This window comes from Megalops cyprinoides, chromosome 4 (assembly GCF_013368585.1).
Source record: "Megalops cyprinoides isolate fMegCyp1 chromosome 4, fMegCyp1.pri, whole genome shotgun sequence".
NCBI classification, from domain to species: domain Eukaryota; kingdom Metazoa; phylum Chordata; class Actinopteri; order Elopiformes; family Megalopidae; genus Megalops; species Megalops cyprinoides.
Genome location: NC_050586.1, coordinates 41,270,513 through 41,290,293, shown reverse-complemented (window position 1 = coordinate 41,290,293; position 19,781 = coordinate 41,270,513). Strand labels below are relative to the sequence as shown.

Below are 19,781 nucleotides of genomic sequence, written 5' to 3'. Positions count from 1 at the left end.
CACGCTCTGAATTTTCACAGTAAAATGCTATTTTAATGGTTTTCTTTAGGCCAGAGCTGGACACAGAGTGGACCTACATCAGGGAACCAATTGAGACAAACTCCATGGTACTGAAAGGTCTGATCCCGGACACAGAATACCAGTTTGTGGTTCGAGCTGTTAATGTCCACGGAGTGAGCCCACCCAGTGCCATCAACAACCCCGTCCGGACCCTCAGTGAGTGTCCTGCTTCTGTGTGTGTGTGTGTGTGTGTGTGTGTGTGTGTTTAACAATGACAATGAAGATGAGTTTGTTTTCAACTGGGGACAGTGTTTAGATGCAGTGGGCTTAGCTTTGTGAAGTGTTGTTGTGGGAGTCCCAGACAGAACAAGAATGCCAGCGAGAGCCAAAATGAAACATGACACCGGATGAAGGCATTACACTGCACTGTGTCATGTTCCTTACCAGAGCCTAAAAGAGTCCCACTGAAGTGACGTGAATTGTGCTGAACCGAGCCAGTTTGGTTTGATTTCCTTTCACAGCCGAAGGCGACACGTTCGATTAGTTTCCGAACATGTGTGTGGGAGGGCGCGCATAAGTTCCTGTGTGCGCGTGCATGCGTGGGAGCATGTTTGTTTTGATGAGCTTGTTTAGGTAAAAGGATTTTCCTCCAATAACAGTAACAGCGCTGACACCGAGCTGCGCTCTGACTAAATAGATTGCCCACATCCTGCTGTTTATGACCGGAGCGTTTCATAAAAGCGCATGAGAGTAAACTCTGGAGACAGCTTTTTTCCTCTGAGTGTTGTCACTTGATGAGCTCAAGATTTAGTTTCTTTCTTTTCCATCTCATGTTTTCCAATTATATTACATTTGTTTAGCAGATGCTCATATCCAGGGAGATATACATAGCTTACAATTACACAGCTGGATATCTACTAAGGCAATTTGATATTCGCTGATTTGAGTTGAAGACCTTGTCCAAAGATGCAATGACCCAACCAAGAATCAAACCAGCAACCTTTGGGTAACCCGCTATATTCCCTACCACTGAACCACACTGCTGCCCATAATAAAATTCAGAAACTTTGTGGCATCATCACATAATGTATCCTGAAACCAGTGTAGGTGTGTTCAGTATATGTATACGCTGCCTGCAGTTCTTTTGTGGATTTAAGACACTGCAATTTTTGTACAGGAAATTTTTTTGAAGTTAATAAACACCACTGCCCTATTTGGGATGTATAACATGAAAAATATGTTGCTTAGAAATTGCCTTGTACATTTAACAGCGACCATACACTGTACCCCTGACCTGAACCCTCCTCCTTTGCAGACCTATGCCTTTCCAAGCAGCAGTGTGATGTACTGTGGGACTCATAACCCAGAGGTTGCTGTTTTAGCTCCCAGGTGGTCTAATGCTATTGTACCCTTTAGCAAGGCACTTAACCTGAATTGCTTCAGGCTTTAGAAATAGATAATAGATAATAGATAATGTGCTGTAGTTGTTCAGAGAATATCTTCGGCTAAGACAAATATGCCATATGTAATCAATTAATCCAGAGCTGTGGTGTTGCTTGTATGGCTCATTATTTGTCAACGGAATGATGAGAGCCATAACTCTCTATTGTGTTAGCCTGTGTTTTTAGCATACTTAGCAAACATCCTTGAAACACCCTTCTGTTACTGTGAAAATCATTGGAGAGAACACAAGTCCTCATATTAAAAATATGATAATTTACCATCTAACCATTAATGGCGTCATTATCAGGTATTAATCAGGTGTCTGTACGTACAGTTGGGTACATGCTGAAGTGGTTCAAATTAGTTACCTTGTGCAAGGGCACCACGGCAGTGCTGTACCTGAGAGCAAAACCGGCAACCTCAAAGGTTTCGGGCGTATACCCTTAGCTGCCATAATCCACCACGCTGCTGCAGCACTCCACTATAGGCCAAGTGATGCATGTTATTTCCGTAGTCTTCCCAAAGCCTTGGTGGGAGGTAATCCCACCAATCCCAATTTGAAGTTTGCCGTTTGAAAGTGTATCGTATTAGTTGCCCTATAGGCTGTAATTGTACAAATCTGATAGTACTGTGTCCTCAAACAGACCTTGCTCTCAGCTGAGAATTGTCTCATTGTGGAACTGTACACATCCTGTCCCCGTACTGTCGCTGTACTTACTGTATGCACTTTTGTAAGTCGCTTTGGATAAAAGCGTCTGCTAAATAAATAAATGTAAATGTAAATGTAATCAGCACAGGCAGGAAATCACATTGCGCTGAGCAGGTTGGGAGTGATGGGGGTACTGTGGAGCATGTGGAGGCGGGAGGGGGGGCAGGGGGCTGAGAGTGGCCCTCGCACGCATTGCGGCTGTCAAAGGGTTAAAACGGGCTAATTCAATTAAACATCTTAAACCTTGGTCATTTGGATGGAGAGGCCGCCCCCTGCGTCATATGCCCCCCTCTTTCCGCTGGGTGAAATCGGGTTACTCCCTGTCCACATCAGACAGGATTAGGAGCAGGCCAGACCCCCTGTGGAGAGAAAGGGTGGGGGGACGGCCGGGGGCGAGGCCAGGCCCACTCTACCCCGATCAAGGAAATTACGCTACAAATGTGCACATACTCCACATGCACAAGTGGACATATACATGCATTGAGTTGAGGCAGCCTGGAATTGGACATCTGGAATTGATAGATTATTCAATAAAATATAGGACACTGGAATTGGGTCTGCTTAATTATGATGTTATTTATGTAGGCAGAGCTTGTCACTGCATTGCATTCAATTTGTCATGAAGAAGGGGACTGATACACATAGATTACAAAAACTGAAACAATTTGGTCCAGTCAATTACAACCTTGTTTGACTGACGTGAACGCAGGATCTAATCTCTGTTCCTTGTCTCTGCCCCCTTGGGCAGGCCTGAACCCTGAGCACAATTTCCAATACCTGGTGAACCAGCACAGACACAGAATGAAAGGTACAGGCAGGATTAGGGCTGGGATCCATCCCTCATGGCATCAGAGAAAACCATGAACCACATCATCTACCCATGTCCTACCTTGTGTCTGCTGCTCATCCATCCATTCATTCTGCCTACCTCTAATACAACTACCTCCACCCTGTATCTGTGGGATCCGGTCATTCAGCCTCTCTAGATATTTAAACTGCTATATCTAGACATCATCCTGACAGTTATTCACAAAAGGCCTTTATCATCCATTGTGGAGTTTGTTGCTAAATAGATGTCCAGCCACACTTCCTGCCTCATACAATAATCATATGTAAAATGCTACATGACATCTACATGTAGTGTATTTCCTGATGTTTAATGTATGTTTAATGTGTATATTATCTGGTATGGCTCTGGAGATTTCTTTTTACTTTTTCCTGTGTCATGTTGTAACACTGTAGTATTATAGGATGTGGCATTGCATGTGTGTGTAGCCCTTCATTAAATCATGAAATACCCCATAAGTCTGTTCAGCTGTTCAACAGTGGCTAAACCCCCCCACCACCTCCCCCCCCCCCAACATACACAGGTGCCGAGGAGGCTGGGAGTGGAAACTACGGCCAGCGCTACATCACAGGCTCTAAGATCTATGATGACGACAGCTTTGATGTAGATGACTCTGACTATGACATCTACATTGAGGAGGTCAGTGACTCGCTACGACCGACTGTGATGAAACCCTCCTTGAAGTCTGCACACTTCTCACCTCAGCCTGTCTCCTCTTCTTTTCAGCTCAAGCCATTTCCTGCCATCACAGAAAACAGGAAATCACAGCTGAGGTCCCAGACAGGGAAAGGAAACACAATAATATACAGGAGGACCACAGCCGCTCCAAACACCACTGCTACCAGGACCACACCCGTCCGGCAGGGCACCACCACAGCTACGTCCTACGCCTTCTACACCACCACTGTGGCCTACAGCATGATCTCCTCCCCCTCAGCCCCCCCCACCACTACCGCCGCGGCCTCCAGCACCACCTCCACCCCCACCACCACCACGCCTCCCACACAGGCCCCCACCCCCTCCAGGCCCATGACGCAGTGGAGGGGGCCCATGCCACGCCTTTACGACCTGCCCTGCGAGGATACGGTGTGCCCCCCTGACAGCTTCTGCATCAATGACTATGACAGCGGGGGGTCACGGTGCCACTGTGGCCTGGGCCGAAGAGGGGACACCTGCGCTGAGGGTGAGGGATCCCAAATAATGATTTTCATTGCTTTGTGCGGCAGTGTACCATAGTGGTTAAGGAGGGCAGGACTCGTAACTGAAAGGTTACCAGGTTGATTCCCTGCTGAGGCACTGCTGCTGTACCCTTGGGCAAGGTACTTAACCCACAATTGACTCAATGAAAAAAAAAAAAACTGTAACTGATGTAAGTTGCTCTGGATAAGAGCATCTGCTAAATGCCAATAATGTAACGTAATGTAATTATGAATCAGTGTTAAAAATGTAATAATGCTCCACACCAGCCATTTAAAAGTAACAGATTACATAAAAACACAGATATTCAGAAAACTAGGATTAATGTATAGGACTTCATGGCCCTGCGAGGACCCCATGGGTACAAACCCATAGAATTGGGACCCATAGGGTTAAATATTTTGATGGGGAGGGAGGCATGGAATAATAAGCAGTTGTTATGTTCAGCAGGAGTTCAGTGTTATGTTCAGCAGGAATTCAGTAACATCAGTGAGCATTTCAGCATTTGCTACAGAAAGTGATGTCATCCCCTTGAGACAGAACAATACACCAATTAGTTCCTTGGGCTGGGGACCTTGGCCTTTAGATTGGCAAGCTAATTGTGTCTTTTATTGCAGACAGTGAGGTCTGTGGTTTGAAATCCACACCAACCAACCCCTCTTATAATGGCAAAATGCATTTTCACAGAAATATGTTCAAAGAACCCTAAAACTTCTCCAAAGGCTGTTTCTGTCCCAAGAACAATAAATGGCAGAGTGGCAATTATCTCTTTGCTTTCTTCATTTAAAAAGCCTTTTAAATTTTCCTCCTCTGGGAAACTTCTTAATTGTTCCCAATCACAATATGATCCGCCATTGCTGTAGCTGTATCCTCCAGGGGCAGGAGCTTCGAGCAGCCTCCATTTCCTGATATGAGGGATCTTTTATGACCCTGGTGTTTCTACCAACTCAACCCCCCCCCCCTCCCCACCCCAAGGGAAATATGCAGTCCCAGCTTGGGCCTGTCGATGAAGGACATCATTGCTGTCTTTACCTGTCTTTCCCTCCCTTGTGTTCTCTCTCTCTTCTTTTCCTCTGAGACCACATGAGTGATGGAATCCCTCCTTTACTTTTCTCTCGTTTCTCGGGAGGTTTCTTTTTCCTGCCGTTGCTCTTGTCGTTTGCGCTGCCCTTGTTGCCGGTTTTTTCAGAGCTCAAGGTCCCTGCTAATGCCACGCAACTAATGTGATTTCTCACAGCGCTCTCGTCCCCAACATGTCTGTGTGCACATGTGTGCCTCCAGCCCCGCGCAAACACAGCCAAGGACAAACAATCTGCGCATCTCTCGCGAAGATGACTCAAAAGCAAAGCAGTCAGATAAATCTGAGTGTCAGCTAAAGACCTCTTACAAAACTGACATCACTCAGTGTGTTTCTGATTATAGCCCCTTCCTCTCCAATGCGTTGCTGACTTTTATAAAGTAAAATGTGAAAAGATTCAAGATTTGTTGAAATATTCTGCGAACAGTAGATAATAAATTCTATTGTAAAATGTATTCAATGATATATGCATAACGCAGCATGCAACTGGAAATCATTATTGCATTTTGCATTATATGCTGCATAGTGTGTTCAGACATAGCAACAATTTATTCCATTTAAATGGATAGCTGTACTCTGTCACTAGAAGCATGAGATCTGAACCCTCGTCTTGGGAGTGGCCTCTGTTTGAGGTGTGAAGACGGGCATGCTGCTGGTGCTGGTGTTACCCTTGCTGTGTTGGACAGCATCAGATCTTGATGGCATCCCACGGCCACTGTGTTAGACTGCAGAGGACGTGGATTGGCGCCATGGAACGGGGCGGCTAGGGGGATGGCTGAGCTTCAGTCATTGCTTTTCGTGCCCATGAGAGACAGTGTTCACTGACAGTCACAGTGACCTTCCCTCCAGCGCTGCGTCCCTCCCACAGATGGGAGCTGCAACCCCTCCTCCTCCCCAAGAGGGACTGAGGCAGACAGAGAGAGAGAGGGAGGGAGGGAGAGTGATGACAAAAGCAGGGAGAGTTGACACGAAGGGTGTTCTCTGAAAACAAGCTGATAATTTCTGGCAAGTCAAAGCTTCCCCTGCTTTTTTCGCCTCTCACTGCCTCTTCTTTTCTCTCTCTCTCTCTCTGTCTCTCTCTCACTCAGTCTCCCTCTTTGTTTTTCTTCACACAGACAGTTGTTGTCTTTTTGACTTTGGCTGTTGAAGAAAGTCCAACAAAGCCCCCTCCCTTCCCCTGTTAACATTATGTTCACCCATGTTCACTGTTCTCTCCAGGATTTTGTATTTCTCTGAATGCATGCAGTAGCTCCTCCATAAAACCATACTAAAAATACATATTGTTTTTTCATTCCCCTATGTTCCAGGTGTGTCCGTACAGTACCCACAGTTCTATGGTTTCTCCCACATGACCTTTGAACCACTAAAGAACTCCTACCAGACTTTTCAGATCACCATTGAATTCAAGGTGAGGTTTTCGGCCTCTCTTCATTGTAATGTATGTAGTTCAATCCCCACGGTGTAAGAATGGACAGTTTCAGTCCTGAATGAATGAGAGTCCTGAAAAGTCCCTCTGTGGCTCTCTTTCAATGATGAATTGATTAACACTTGCAGCACCAGGCTTGGTGAATCCCCAGAACTTCATTTAAACTATGAAGAGCTGTGCTCAAGGAGGAACACACAGCTGTTGTGGCTGCCCAGGTCTCCAGCTTTTCACACACACGTTAATGTTTCACTTCAAGTAGCAAGATACACTATATGGCCAAAAGTATGTGGACACCTGACCATCTATATGAGCTTATTGGTCATCCCATTCCAAAACCGTGGGAATTAATATGGAGTTGCCCCCCCTTTGCAGCTATAACAGCCTCCACTCTTCTGGGAAGGCCTTCCACAAGATTTTGGAGTGTGTCTGTTGGAATTTGTGCCCATTCAGCCAAAGGAGCATTTGTGAGGTCAGGTACTGATGTTGGACGAGAAGGTCTGGCTTGCAATCAGCGTTTTAATTCATCCCAAAGGTGTTCAATGGGGTTGAGGTCAGGGCTCTGTGCAGGCCATTGGAGTTCCTCCACACCGAACTCGTCAAACCATGTCTTTATGGACGTTGCTTTGTGCACAGGGGCACAGTCATGCTGGAACAGGAAAGGGCCTTCCCCAAACTGTTGCCACAAAGTTGGAAGCATACAATTGTCTAAAATGTCTTTGTATGCTGTAGCATTAATGTTACCCTTCACTGGAACTAAGGGGCTTAGCCCAAACCCTGAAAAACAGCCCCAGACCATTATCCCTCCTCCACCAAACTTTACAGTAGGCACTGTGCATTCCTGTAGGTAGCACTCTCCTGGCATCCGTCAAACCCAGATTCGTCCATCAGACTGCCAGATAGTGAAGCGTGATTCATCACTCCAGAAAACACTGCTCCAGAGTCCAGTGGCGGCATGCTTTGCACCACTCTAGCCGTCACTTGGCATTGTGCATAGTGATGTTGGGCTTGTGTGCAGCTGCTCGGCTGTGGAAACCCATTTCATGAAGCTCCCAACACACAGTTCTTGTGCTGATGTTGCAGCCAGAGACAGTTTGGAACTCTGTAGTGAGTGATTCAACAGAGGATAGGCGTTTTTTACGTGCTACGCGCTTCATCACTCGGCGGCCCCGCTCTGTAAGTTTGCATGGTCTACTGCTTCATGGCTGAGCTGTTGTTGCTCCTTGATGCTTCCACTTGACAATAATAGCACTTACAGTTGACCGGGGCAGAACTAGCAGGGCAGAAAAAATAAAGTCACTGAGCTCTCCAGTACAACCCATTCTACTTCCAAGGTTTGTCTATGGAGATTGCATGGCTGTGTGCTTGATTTTATGCACCTGTTAACAATTGGTGGGGCTGAAACACCTGAACTCAAAAATTAGGAGAGGTGTCCACATACTTTTGGCCATATAGTGTATTTCCATTGAATAGTCTGTTGGGCCACAGGCTGATAAGAGGAATCTCTGTCCATCTGCTTATGTCTGTCTGTGTGTCCCCTGCACCGGCCAGGCGGTGGCTGACGACGGGCTGCTGCTGTACTGTGGTGAGAATGAACACGCCCGTGGGGACTTCATCTCTCTGGCGCTCGTCCGCCGCAAGCTGCACTACAGGTGGGTGCAGCGGATCTGCGTTCAGTCAACTGTAACCGTGGAGAATGATGACCGCTGGAGCAAGGACAGTCTGCCACAGTCCAGCAGCTTTACCCATCTTTCTTAAAACCTCCAGTGCTCTGGGAACCAGGGGAGAAGCAAAATTTGTTCTCTTAACATAACGATTCATAGACCTTAGTGTCTGGCTGTTGTGAAAGCTTGCAGACGCTGCAGCCATCCAGAACCGGGGCTGGGTGGGCTTATCGTAGAGGAACAAGGATTGGTAAGGAGATTAGGAAGAAACATCTAACATTTAGGAAGTCCGTGTTTACTGTACCTCTGAGTATGATGTTAGGAGAAGCAGATCATTATTTAGCATTTGGTATAACAGATGAGTTAGGTGCCCACACTCTGAAAGCTCATTTTGATCTGGCTGGAGGAAACTTGTATGGTACTATGGGCCCGTATGGGAGGGAGCAGCAGATTTTCTGAGCTCTGATAGGTCCTCTGTGTGGCGCAGGTTTAACTGTGGCACAGGGGCGGCCCAGATCATGAGTGACAGCCGGGTGGTGCTGGGACAGTGGCACACCGTCACCGTTTACAGGGATGGCCTGAGCGGCTGGCTGAGGCTTGACAACGACACGCCTGTCTCCGGCCGCTCACTGGTGAGAGAGCAGCATATGTGTGCTGTATGTGTGCTGTATGTTTGCCGTATGTGCGCCGTATGGTTTACACAATGTCAAGCACACTGAGTAACATGAGCAAACATGGACATCAATGGGAAGTATGCAGACTTTCAGATAATTTGAAACTTGGATTAAAATAGTGTGAGTCCTATAAGGGAACATTGTGGAATAGCCAAGGCATTCAGGTCCAGATAAACAGAGATAGCTTGTAGTTAAACATTGATATAAAATGATGGAAACTTGTAAGTAATAGTTCTTCATTTTGTCCTCACTATTTGTCAATGTGTTCCCCTCGGTCTCTGCTATCCTCAGGGACAGTACACCAAGATCACCTTCCGCACCCCGTTCTTTGTCGGGGGCTCCCCCAGCGCGTACTGGCTGGCGAGGGTGGCCGGGACCAACCGGGGCTTCCAGGGGTGCGTCCAGAGCCTCAACGTCAACGGCAGAGTCATCGATATGAGGCCCTGGCCCAGGGGCCAGGCGCTGAGTGGAGCCGACATCGGTGAGCATCGGGGTGTCACCGCGCCTCTGCTTACTGAGGACCTCTCCCGGAGGCCTCGGGGGGCACTTGCAACAGCTGCGCATGGCGCTCATGATGCTGCGGCCTCTACTAATTGCGGAGCCTTCGATTGGTTTGTCTGCATAGATGGGGCATGGGGGAGAGTAAGCGGCACCTTGGGGCATGGGTTGGCTGCACCATTGATTTGTGACTCGTTGGCTGTCAAACGAGGGACATGGAGGAGGGGAGCCACTCTGGCTCTGTGCTGAGTGTCCACGTGCGGCTGATGTGTGTGTGTGTGTGTGTGTGTGTGTGTGTGTGTGTGTGTGTGTGTGTGCTAATTCCCCTGGCCTGATTTCAGACAAACTCCCAGCCATCCCGCCACGCAAGGGAGAGAGGACAGGGGAGGCTGATCCATTCATAGCACAAAAATGTAGAGGAAGCCATGGGAGCAGAATGCAATATGCTGTGCAGATGTTACATTCACTCAAAGACAGTTATCTTCACTTATGTGCACTCTGTTTCTTTGAATCCTACTGGAAAAAGGTTAATGTTTTGCCCACTGTTTATTTGGGCTTTAGAGCAAATATGAGGGATCTTCAAAGATACAACTACGGTGTCCCACCAGGGATTCTAAATGGCACCATCACAAGCCCTGCACCTTGCTACTCTCAAAGAGTTATGCATGGTGATCCAAAAGAGCGTGTTGAAAAGGGTGTACAACATTAAGGAGAACACTTAACTTTAAAACATCATGTTCAGAAATGTTTTTTTGATCTCGGCATGTCTAGCCATCGGGATGTTATGATTTTATCCACAGAGCATGCTTGAAATTCTTGGAGCAGTAAGGGGATTGAGCTGGAAGAGTTCACATGAACCATGCTGTTTTACTCTGATCTCTGCACACGCGCGCTCACACACACACACACACACACACACACACAGATAATCACAGGCACACACCCAAGCACACAGACACCCCTCTGTAGGACGGCTTGTTCTGACCTTCAGTGCTCTGGTTGTGGTGGAAATAACGATTATGGGTTCCATATGCCTACCACGGCCCCCTGGTGCGCCGTGAATGTATTAAGCATCCTGTGTCCCCGCCCTTTGGCTGCAGCCCCTTCCCCCATACCCCCAACACCCCCCCCCCCCCCACCCGCCTTGTCCCCAGATCAGGCCCCTCTGTCCCTACACTGACTTGTGGGCGGATAACCAGCAGGACAGTGGGCTGGACAGAAGCCCACACCACTGCTTAGAATGTCAGATATCTGAGAACGCTGTCTTAGAAATGAGCACCGCTCTCAGGATGTGCAGGATAGGCCTGTGGGTACACAGTTCTCCTACAGTTTGATGTTAGCCGACTGAATGACAGATGATTCCAGTTTAAAACAGACCCAGCCTTGACCCGCCTCTGAAATGCAGAATAGCCTGTCACGGTTTTGGACAAAGGCAGTGGCTAAAGAATTATCTTCAGCTGAATTTTTTCTTTGTTTTTCATTTTGTCAGTAGAGCGAATTTAGCAGTGTGTAATGTCATGAGCAGGACACTCCTCTTAATACAGGATTAAATACCTGTCTATGTAGGATTTTACAGTTTTTTTAATGTGTGTTTCATTTGTTTTTTTTTTTTTCTTGACAGTAATCTGCAGGGTTTAAATGTGGCACTTGCTGTTTTGTTGGGTTTACATGCTGGTGTTTACCTGGCAGGTGAGTGCAGTGACAACATTTGTGGAGATGTCACCTGTGCCAATGGAGGGATGTGCTTTGCTAACCGGGCGGACGGGTTCATCTGTCTGTGCCCACTCGGCTTCAGAGGCCCACTCTGCCAAGAGAGTGAGTTTATTAGTCTCAAGATAAACTTTGACATAAACGTAATTATTGCAGTTTAATCATGCAACTTTCCAGTTAAGTCAGACGCTGGATGTAATCTCAGCTCCTCTTGTCTCTTCATTGACCATTGAATTTGTCATACTCTCTTCGGTTGGAAGTGCTTAAAAGTGTCTTTCTCTTCTTCACTTCCCCTCTTTCCTGCTCACTCCTTCTCTGTCCTGGCCCAGGTTTTCTGTTATCTCTGCCGAGCTTCAACGAGACGCGCATGTCGTACACCAGCGCCCCCTGGCCACAGTCTTCCAAGCAGTATTTGTCCTTCATGGAGTTTGAGATAACCTTCCAGCCAGCGCTGTCCGATGGCACTCTGCTGTACAGTGAGGACACGGGGAGCAGAGATTTCCTGTCAATTACACTGGTGGGCGGGTACCTGGAGTTCCGCTTCGACTGCGGCTCAGGGGCAGCTGTTATCAGGTGTGGTGCAAGCAGAACTGGGGCTTTGGGAGAGATTATTGTTAAGTCATTTAGTGATGATTCACACAGATATGGTAATATAGTAATAAATCCAAAACAAGTCTGTGTAATAATGACTCATTATGCGACAGTTCATTTTTACACAATTATTATGCAACTACAAAATAAACATTGTTACAAATCAAACAAGCTGCACTTGCATTATGACTGTAGAATCGCAGCATGGATTCACAGGGTACTGAATGGTGAACAGAATGGTGCGCCCTCTAGCAGTCAGATCAAGCATAAGCAACATGTTCCAAACCAGAGACAAAATACAGTCTCCTTTTTTAAAGTGAATCCAGCTAACTGTGATTCTTATTTCTGAACTGTCGCTTTTTGTTCAATGATAATTTGTTGTTGCCTGATACCAAAGCATACACACAAGCCCCCAGTTGTAACTGGCTGGACCTGCTTCTGATCTCTCAGTGCTGGGCTTGCAGATCGGGTAACAAGTGTTCTGATCTGTCTGGGTTTCCTCTGTTTGGTTGGCATGTGCCTGTGCAGGAGCGAGGAGCCCATTGAAATGGACACATGGCACGAGCTGCGGGTCTCCCGCACTGCCAAAAACGGCATCCTGCAGGTGGACAGCCAGAGGCCCACGGAGGGCATGGCAGAGGTATGGAGCACAGCAGTCCTCTGCTTTCATTACTAAAGTAGCTACTGCCCTGGTCATCACCCTGACTTCTTTCTTTGTCCACCAGGGGGCTTTCACTCAGATCAAGTGTAGCACCCCCCTCTACATTGGCGGGGTCCCAGACTACGACAACACCAAGAGCAGCGCAGGTGTTCTGCGCCCCTTCAGTGGCAACATTCAGAAGGTACCCCCCTCCCTCAACAAATATAAAACAGCCCCACACCTGGGAACAGTGATAAGCTGAGAAAGAATAAAACATCAGTCTGCTACAGAATCCAACTGTGCATACACATGAAATGGTATTAGCATTGACATACTGTACCAAATCTGTCTAAATCAGGCTTCATGGGCTTGGTATGTCTCCTAAAAGCTGTCCCTGATGATAATTTGGGAATGAAGATGTAGCTGGCACAGTGCTCAGAGGGTCTGTCACACTGGGCCGCACTGAGACTTACCTCTCATTAGTGTGTTTTAAATCTTATTTAACCAATCATGTGAATGCTGTAAATGTCTGATGGATTTAGAATTTAGGGGGGATTACATTACATTATATTATTGTCTTTTACCAGGCACTTTTATCATGTTATCCATTCATACAGCTGAGAATACACTGAATCAATTGCCCAAGGGTACAGCAGCAGTGTCCCAGTGGGGAATTGAACCAGCAACCTTTCGGTTATGAGCCCTGCTCCTTGCTACAATGCTGTACTGCTGCCCCGTTTATCAGTGAAATTGTCACAAGCGTACAAACAAGCCATTGCATGTCACTAAAACAACTGGTTGATTTTATTATTTCCCAATACTTACCAGCTCCCTCTGTTCAGAAGAGCAATGTCAGGCTCCAGTAAGATGTGTGCGTAAAAAGGCAATGATAAGATAAACTGCTGGTTAGCACTCAAAGAACCCTTAGTGGCTGCTGAAACTGCCCTCACATTGGCGGCTTCTCTGTCCCCTTACCCACGCGACCCACCCGCACCGCTCCCCCTGCAGGTCCTCCTGAACGACCGCACCATCCAGCTGACGGCGGACACGGCGCAAGGGGTGAACGTGGAGAACTCCCTGCACCCCTGTGTGGCCCAGCCCTGCGCCAATGGCGGGACGTGCCGACCCAAGTGGGATGAGTACGAGTGTGACTGCCCGCTGGGCTACGACGGCAGGCACTGCCAGAAAGGTGAGGGGGACGCGAGGCGTAGTCTGCAGCCCTGACTGCGGCGTGCTCTCAGAGGCTATCTGAAGAGACCCCCGCCCGCTTTCTTTGAAAATACATCATTTCTTATTTTGGCTTTCAATGCAAGTAGGCTGTATTGGTGTAATAGTATGTGTAAAATGTTGCCAAAGCAGAATGTACTGTTTAGCACCACACACCAAACAATCACAAAGATCTTTATATGTATATATAAAGACATAAATAGCTAATGATACATTAATGGTTGTGTTGACATATTTCGTTTTATGATGAATGGCAGTGTGTAATATATTCAGCTACTTTACCCGTGTCTCTATGTCACAGATGGCTACTATAAGTTAATGTTAGTAGAATATGTAGAATAAGGGTATCAAATTTCCTCAGTATTGTTAAGTCAGGTTTTTACATAGATATTCAGTGCACATATAGTATCTTCCTGTGGCTAGTGTGGGTAGGGGTGTCTAGATCTCACTGCATGTGACATTGTGGATGTAGCTATGGAGTTGCACACTACCATGCCCTAAAACTCTATCTCCTCTGCTTTGTGCTTCCGTTGTGCAGAGTGTGGAAATTATTGCTTGAACAGTAAGTCTCTGTGTGTAAGATAGCTTTTTAAATGCTAGTGTTGCTACTGTCTATGAAGAAAAAGTATTATTTTGTTTAAACTACAAACGCTGTATACATAATTTATAATTAATTAGTTGTAGATGCCAATACCTTTGGACATATTTTATCCTCTTAAATGGCTGTTGGGTTCTACTTTTATGTATGGATATTCAGTGAGTGTACATAATACATCTGTATGTAGTACTTGGTTTTGTGAGCATAATTGTACTTTATTTTTTTCACAGCAAACTGAAGAGTTGAATAGTTTTTTTCAAGTTCTTGTTTGGTGAACACCAGTTCTTAGGTTCCATCTAGTGGTCATTCTTTGGAAGTGCACTAACGGTATGTTTCCCCCACTGTGTCCAGCCGTTACAGAGGCCATTGAAATTCCACAGTTCATCGGCCGTAGCTATCTCACCTATGATAACAGGGACATTCTCAAAAGGTATGCAACTAAGTAAATATTTTTTAAATGTTATTTTAATCAATGGTTAAGCTTTTCACTGACCATGCTAGGACTACACTGTACACTATAAAGTCATTACATACTAACACTGAATCACTATGTAATCACTTGCATAATCATATAAAGTGATGGGCTGAGGTGCTGTTTAATTTTAAGTTCAAGAGTGATATGTAGGACAATTCACTTTATTTCTGTGATAACACACACCACCAAATTTTGACATGTACAAATAGAGTTAATTCTTAGTAGCACTTAAATAAAACAGTGTTTAGTCTTCAACTAAATGTGGATAATTTCATTTTTTGTATTATAATTAGATACTGGTCATTCTGGGACAAACTGGGCAAAATCAGGAGAATCTGAGCCTTCACACATTAGACAGCTGGAGGAAATGACCCTGGATCTCAACTTTCCTTAAAATTATAATTTCAGGATTTTGAAATATTGAAATATTGATGTCCTTGAAACAACAGGAGCCAGTCAGGGAAATTCTCAACAGAGGGAATATAAGGAAAAAAAACACAGCTAAGAAACTGTACTTTCCATGTAGGACTCCGTAGTGCATAGGCCTCCTGAGCTGGAATTTAACTTTGTGCAACCCCCTGAGGGGAGTCTCAGCAGTGTGAATGGCTCATTGTACACATAAAGGAGACCCATCATGTGTGTGGTGTGACCAATGAGGGCACCAAGTTTGCGGCTACATATCTGCATATCTGCAGAATTGACAGCTCATAGCTTTTGGCCATTGAAGCTTTCTTCTCTACTCTGTCCTTGGCATACCAAGTACCACCACTCATGCAGATTACATCTTTAGACAATGGAGCGCGTAGCTTGATTATATGGAAAGTCTGAGTGATGATCTGCTGTGGCTGGCTTCTGCCTGGTTATATGATGGTCAGGTCACATGTGAACAGAGAGCACCACATGTCTGACATGTCAGTGGTACAGTAAACAGGCTCTCTAAACCAGAGTTCAGATGTAAGGCAGCACTGCTTTTTGTGAGTCTCATAATGCGAGTTGCCTTTAATCTACACCTCTGTTTGTTCACCTTAATGGGCGTTTACAGACTCTGTCTGCATTTGTGTGTGTGTGTGTGTGTGTGTGTGTGTGTGCACGTCCACAAGTGAACCTTGTCTCAATAACTCCACTTGCAGTAGTTTTTCTCAATGCTCTAATCACAAGGTGATCACTGTTGATGTTCATTTGAAACATATCCTGCAGTGACTTTGTTAATTGTGAGGTGTGCAAATTTGTCTACCCTCCAGCTTGAGATGTTATCCTTAATTAAACTGCTCAGACACTGCTCAGACATACTTTATACACTTGTGTACAGTTAACTGCATATTAAAGTATATTTTCAGTAACAAATAAGTTGAAATGATATCAATTCGTAAATGCAAGGCTCCAGTCAAAACTGGGGATATATCCTCTTTGTGAAACAGCCCTAGTGCATAGTAAGATGACTATGACTGACTTAGATTTTTTCGTATTGCAATGTTTTTTTCACATGAATACTTAGTTTATGTGTTACTTATATGTACCGACATGTTTATCTACCTATGAGTGTATGTTTGAATATGTTTTAGGTACTTTTTAGATGTCTTTCTTCTCATGGGGGTCAGTGTATATGTTTCAGGAGGTGAGGGTGCCTTGCAGTTGTACACCAGACGCTGTGTGTCCATGTGTGTGTGTTTGCGTTTGTGGTTTGAGTGTTTGAGGAGCCAAGGGTGTATGCAATTTGTAAGTATGAATGTGCATGTAGTTTCAAATGACTCAAGCCGATAGCCCCCCCCCCCCCCACACAGGGTCACAGGCTCCAGGACGAATGTGTTCATGCGCTTTAAGAGCACAGCAAAGGATGGCCTGTTATTGTGGAGAGGGGACAGCCCCATGAGGCCCAACAGCGACTTCCTGTCTCTGGGGCTGCAGGATGGTGCTCTCATCTTCAGGTGAGTACCCCCTTCTCAGCCATGGTCATACACATGCCAAGCCTTTGTAGTCTTGCTCAAAAAACTATAAGGAATGGAAAATGCCAGCCTCACATCAATTAGGCCGATTAACTGTACCACTCCCCTGCTGTGGAGTAGAGCTTGCTTATTTTTCTTGAGGAAATCACCCAGTACGTGTACTGCTAGTGTGCTCTGATAATGTGAACTGCCCTCCAGAGATTACTATGACATCCTGATACAGCAGTGTGCTGTAGTGGTAAGGAACAGGACTAAGAATTGAATGGTTATTGTTCGATTCCCTGCTGGTACACTGCTGTTATACCCTTGGTCAAAGTACTTAACCCAGAATTGCCTCAGTAAATATCCAGTTGTATAAATGGATAAAATTGTAATCTGTGTAAGTCGCTAGGTATAAGAGGGTCTGCTAAATGACAATAATGAAATACAAATGTAAAGATACTTTGTATACTAGGCACACTGTGAGCCACTGTATGTTGCACCATAATACATTTACCTGTATTGCGATATCAGGTTATGTCTGTGTCTGTTCATTCACTCTTGGCTTGCTGTTTGCATGTCCCTGCTTCTTAAGTCTCTGTACTGCTCTCTGTGTGACTTTCTGTTCATCCTGCTCTATCTCTGTGTGTTGATCTCTCTGTTATTCTGTGTGTGTGTGTGTGTGTGTATACACATATGTGTCAGGTGTGTGAGTATGTGTGTGTGTGTGTGTGTGTGTACACATATGTGTCAGGTGTGTGAGTATGTGAATGAGTGTGTGTGTGTCTGTGTCTGTATCCGGGCTGTCATGGTTAACACTAACTCTTATGTCACTTCCTCTCCAGCTACAACCTGGGTAGTGGTGTTGGCACTGTGATGGTCAACGGCACCTTTAGTGATGGAAGATGGCACCGGGTCAAGGCTGTCAGGTTAGTTTAAAACAATCCTTCTTAAAATGGTCTTCTTCATGATTTGGAAAAGCTTCACACTGACTGGTGTTTAAAATGTACGAACAGTTTGCAGGTCAAGAGGCTAAATGTTAGAAAAGAAAGAGTGATGTATTTTTACCAGTCTGTTTTATTGCCTGCTCTTTCCATTCGTTTTACACTTTCAAATCTATTCTCCTTTCACACATAATGAAGGGAAAATATTTGCTGCAATAAACTGGAACTAGAAATGAGGTTAAAGTGAGTCATAAAAACTTTCATTGTCTTTTTTCATATCCATTCATGACAGAGGAAAATCATTTCCTCAGGCATTTGTGTATGTGGTGCCAAGCTCAGCGTAAGAACCTAAAGAGTAATTGGTGAAATTACCTGTATTAGAACCATATACAAATAAATAAGGTGATGGAAAAAAAAAACTTAGCTCTTCTTAGAGACCCAGCTGAATGCATAGCTTTGTCATCTGCTCTATTGGTCTGCTAAGCCGCTAACCAGTGGTCCAGTGATCAAGGCCAAAGTGACAGAATTTGAGTCTTCAGATTCTTTCACCAGTATCAGGTCAGTTTTGATAATTACAATCAGCATCCAATCCAGCATCAATCCATAAATCATATTCAGAGAAAGGTTTTTCTTAGAAACTGAGCCTTTTCTATCTGCCCATGCATCCTCTGTGCCTTTCCCCTCAGTTTATTCAACAAAAAATGAGGCTGTGTTGTAGTGAAGGAATTGAAAATAATGAGTTTATGCTGTTAGTTAATGGCTATCATATATTCCAGCTCTTGCTGGAATATTGAAAGAATACAGCAACCATCTGCATTACCAACCTGCATAGACTTGCATGTCAGATACATTTGTAGTATTTTGGTTGCATGGTATTATGTTGGTAGTTTTATTAACTGGCTGAAGTCATTGATTTTGGGATGAGGAAAATGAAGTCATCCTGGCAAAGTTTCCACAGTGTTCCATGTCAGAATGATAGCTTTCCACTCCACTGTCATGCAGGATTACAGTCTGTGCAGAAACAATGTGCTCTCTCACAAGTGAAAAGAGCATTGTTACCCAAGATTCATGTCAAAAACAAATAGCATACATATAGGCGTTTCAGCTTGAGCTGAGTGAATTGGATTCTGTGGCGTGGCACTGTTTTTTGTGATGCCAGAACTACTTTGACATCTGTAGATATGCAGCCATTTGCAACCCCTTTAACAGGCTATAACCGAATCTGAAAGGAAGATCAGCCATTGTCCCCAGCAAGGATTAACCGGGATGTTTTCTGGTTCCCTTGCTCTCTGTTCTTTTAGGGATGGCCAGTCTGGGAAGCTGACAGTGGATGACTATGGGGCCAAGACCAGTAAATCACCAGGGAAAATGAGGCAGCTAAACACCAATGGTGTCCTGTATGTCGGTAAGTGATGCAGTCCCCATCCGAGGATGACACCGAAAATGACGCTGAAGATGATGATTATGATGACGATGATCTCTTGTTTCTCAGGGGGAATGAAGGAGATTGTGCTGTACACAAACCGGCAGTACATGCGAGGTCTGGTCGGCTGCATCTCCCATTTCACCCTCTCCACAGACTACCACATCGCCCTGGTGGAGGATGCCGCTGACGGCAAGAACATTAACACTTGCAACAACTAAAAGCTGCAGTACCCTTGTTTCCAGGGGGACTCTGTTAGCAGCAGGACCACTAACACAAGGACCACATAAAAGGAGCGCTGTGTGACTGGAGAACTTGATGGCACTTCTTGGGGGAAAAACGAAGGGTCACATCTCCATTTCCTGAAGGACAATGTTTTGGGATTATCCTAAATGATTTAAATTGTACTTATTTATTTTTTGTACATCCTGATCAGATTATTTAAACCCTCAATGTTTAGTAATTTGGGGTGTGTTTTATAAGCCAGCAGAAAAGTGATGACATTGTAGATGAGGAAGTTAACATTTTGGTTTGTCCTCTAAGCCTACTCTGAGGCCTTAGCCCAGAATCCTTCTCTTCTGTCCTGTCCTCTTGTTTGGATTGGTAGTGCAATCTTCCATTTGTGATGTTGTAACGTGTAAGTCAGTCCTCTGTCTCAAGATGTCCCAAGGCTTTGGCTGTGTTGTACTGTAAAGATGTCTGTAGGCTGCCAAGTCTT

At 45.3% G+C, this 19,781-nt stretch overlaps 1 protein-coding gene across 2 annotated transcripts in view; it reads left to right on the top strand.

Annotated features, from left to right (window-relative positions):
• Nucleotides 1-19,545, top strand: part of LOC118776773 (pikachurin) — a 37,691-nt gene extending 18,146 nt beyond the window's left edge. Inside the window, exons 7-26 of one of the 2 annotated variants that reach the window (XM_036527316.1) lie at nucleotides 50-220; nucleotides 545-569; nucleotides 2,915-2,960; nucleotides 3,523-3,638; nucleotides 3,726-4,182; nucleotides 6,582-6,682; nucleotides 8,249-8,349; nucleotides 8,849-8,993; nucleotides 9,327-9,516; nucleotides 11,223-11,348; nucleotides 11,573-11,816; nucleotides 12,363-12,474; nucleotides 12,560-12,676; nucleotides 13,483-13,663; nucleotides 14,240-14,263; nucleotides 14,651-14,729; nucleotides 16,556-16,699; nucleotides 17,542-17,625; nucleotides 18,942-19,045; nucleotides 19,133-19,545. In XM_036527316.1, coding sequence (XP_036383209.1) covers nucleotides 50-220; nucleotides 545-569; nucleotides 2,915-2,960; nucleotides 3,523-3,638; nucleotides 3,726-4,182; nucleotides 6,582-6,682; nucleotides 8,249-8,349; nucleotides 8,849-8,993; nucleotides 9,327-9,516; nucleotides 11,223-11,348; nucleotides 11,573-11,816; nucleotides 12,363-12,474; nucleotides 12,560-12,676; nucleotides 13,483-13,663; nucleotides 14,240-14,263; nucleotides 14,651-14,729; nucleotides 16,556-16,699; nucleotides 17,542-17,625; nucleotides 18,942-19,045; nucleotides 19,133-19,284 — 2,719 coding nt within the window. In that variant the 3' untranslated portion in view covers nucleotides 19,285-19,545. The remainder of the gene's footprint in view (nucleotides 1-49; nucleotides 221-544; nucleotides 570-2,914; nucleotides 2,961-3,522; nucleotides 3,639-3,725; nucleotides 4,183-6,581; nucleotides 6,683-8,248; nucleotides 8,350-8,848; nucleotides 8,994-9,326; nucleotides 9,517-11,222; nucleotides 11,349-11,572; nucleotides 11,817-12,362; nucleotides 12,475-12,559; nucleotides 12,677-13,482; nucleotides 13,664-14,239; nucleotides 14,264-14,650; nucleotides 14,730-16,555; nucleotides 16,700-17,541; nucleotides 17,626-18,941; nucleotides 19,046-19,132) is intronic. The other variant, XM_036527317.1, reaches the window with a different exon arrangement.
• Nucleotides 19,546-19,781: the final 236 nt, after the last annotated feature.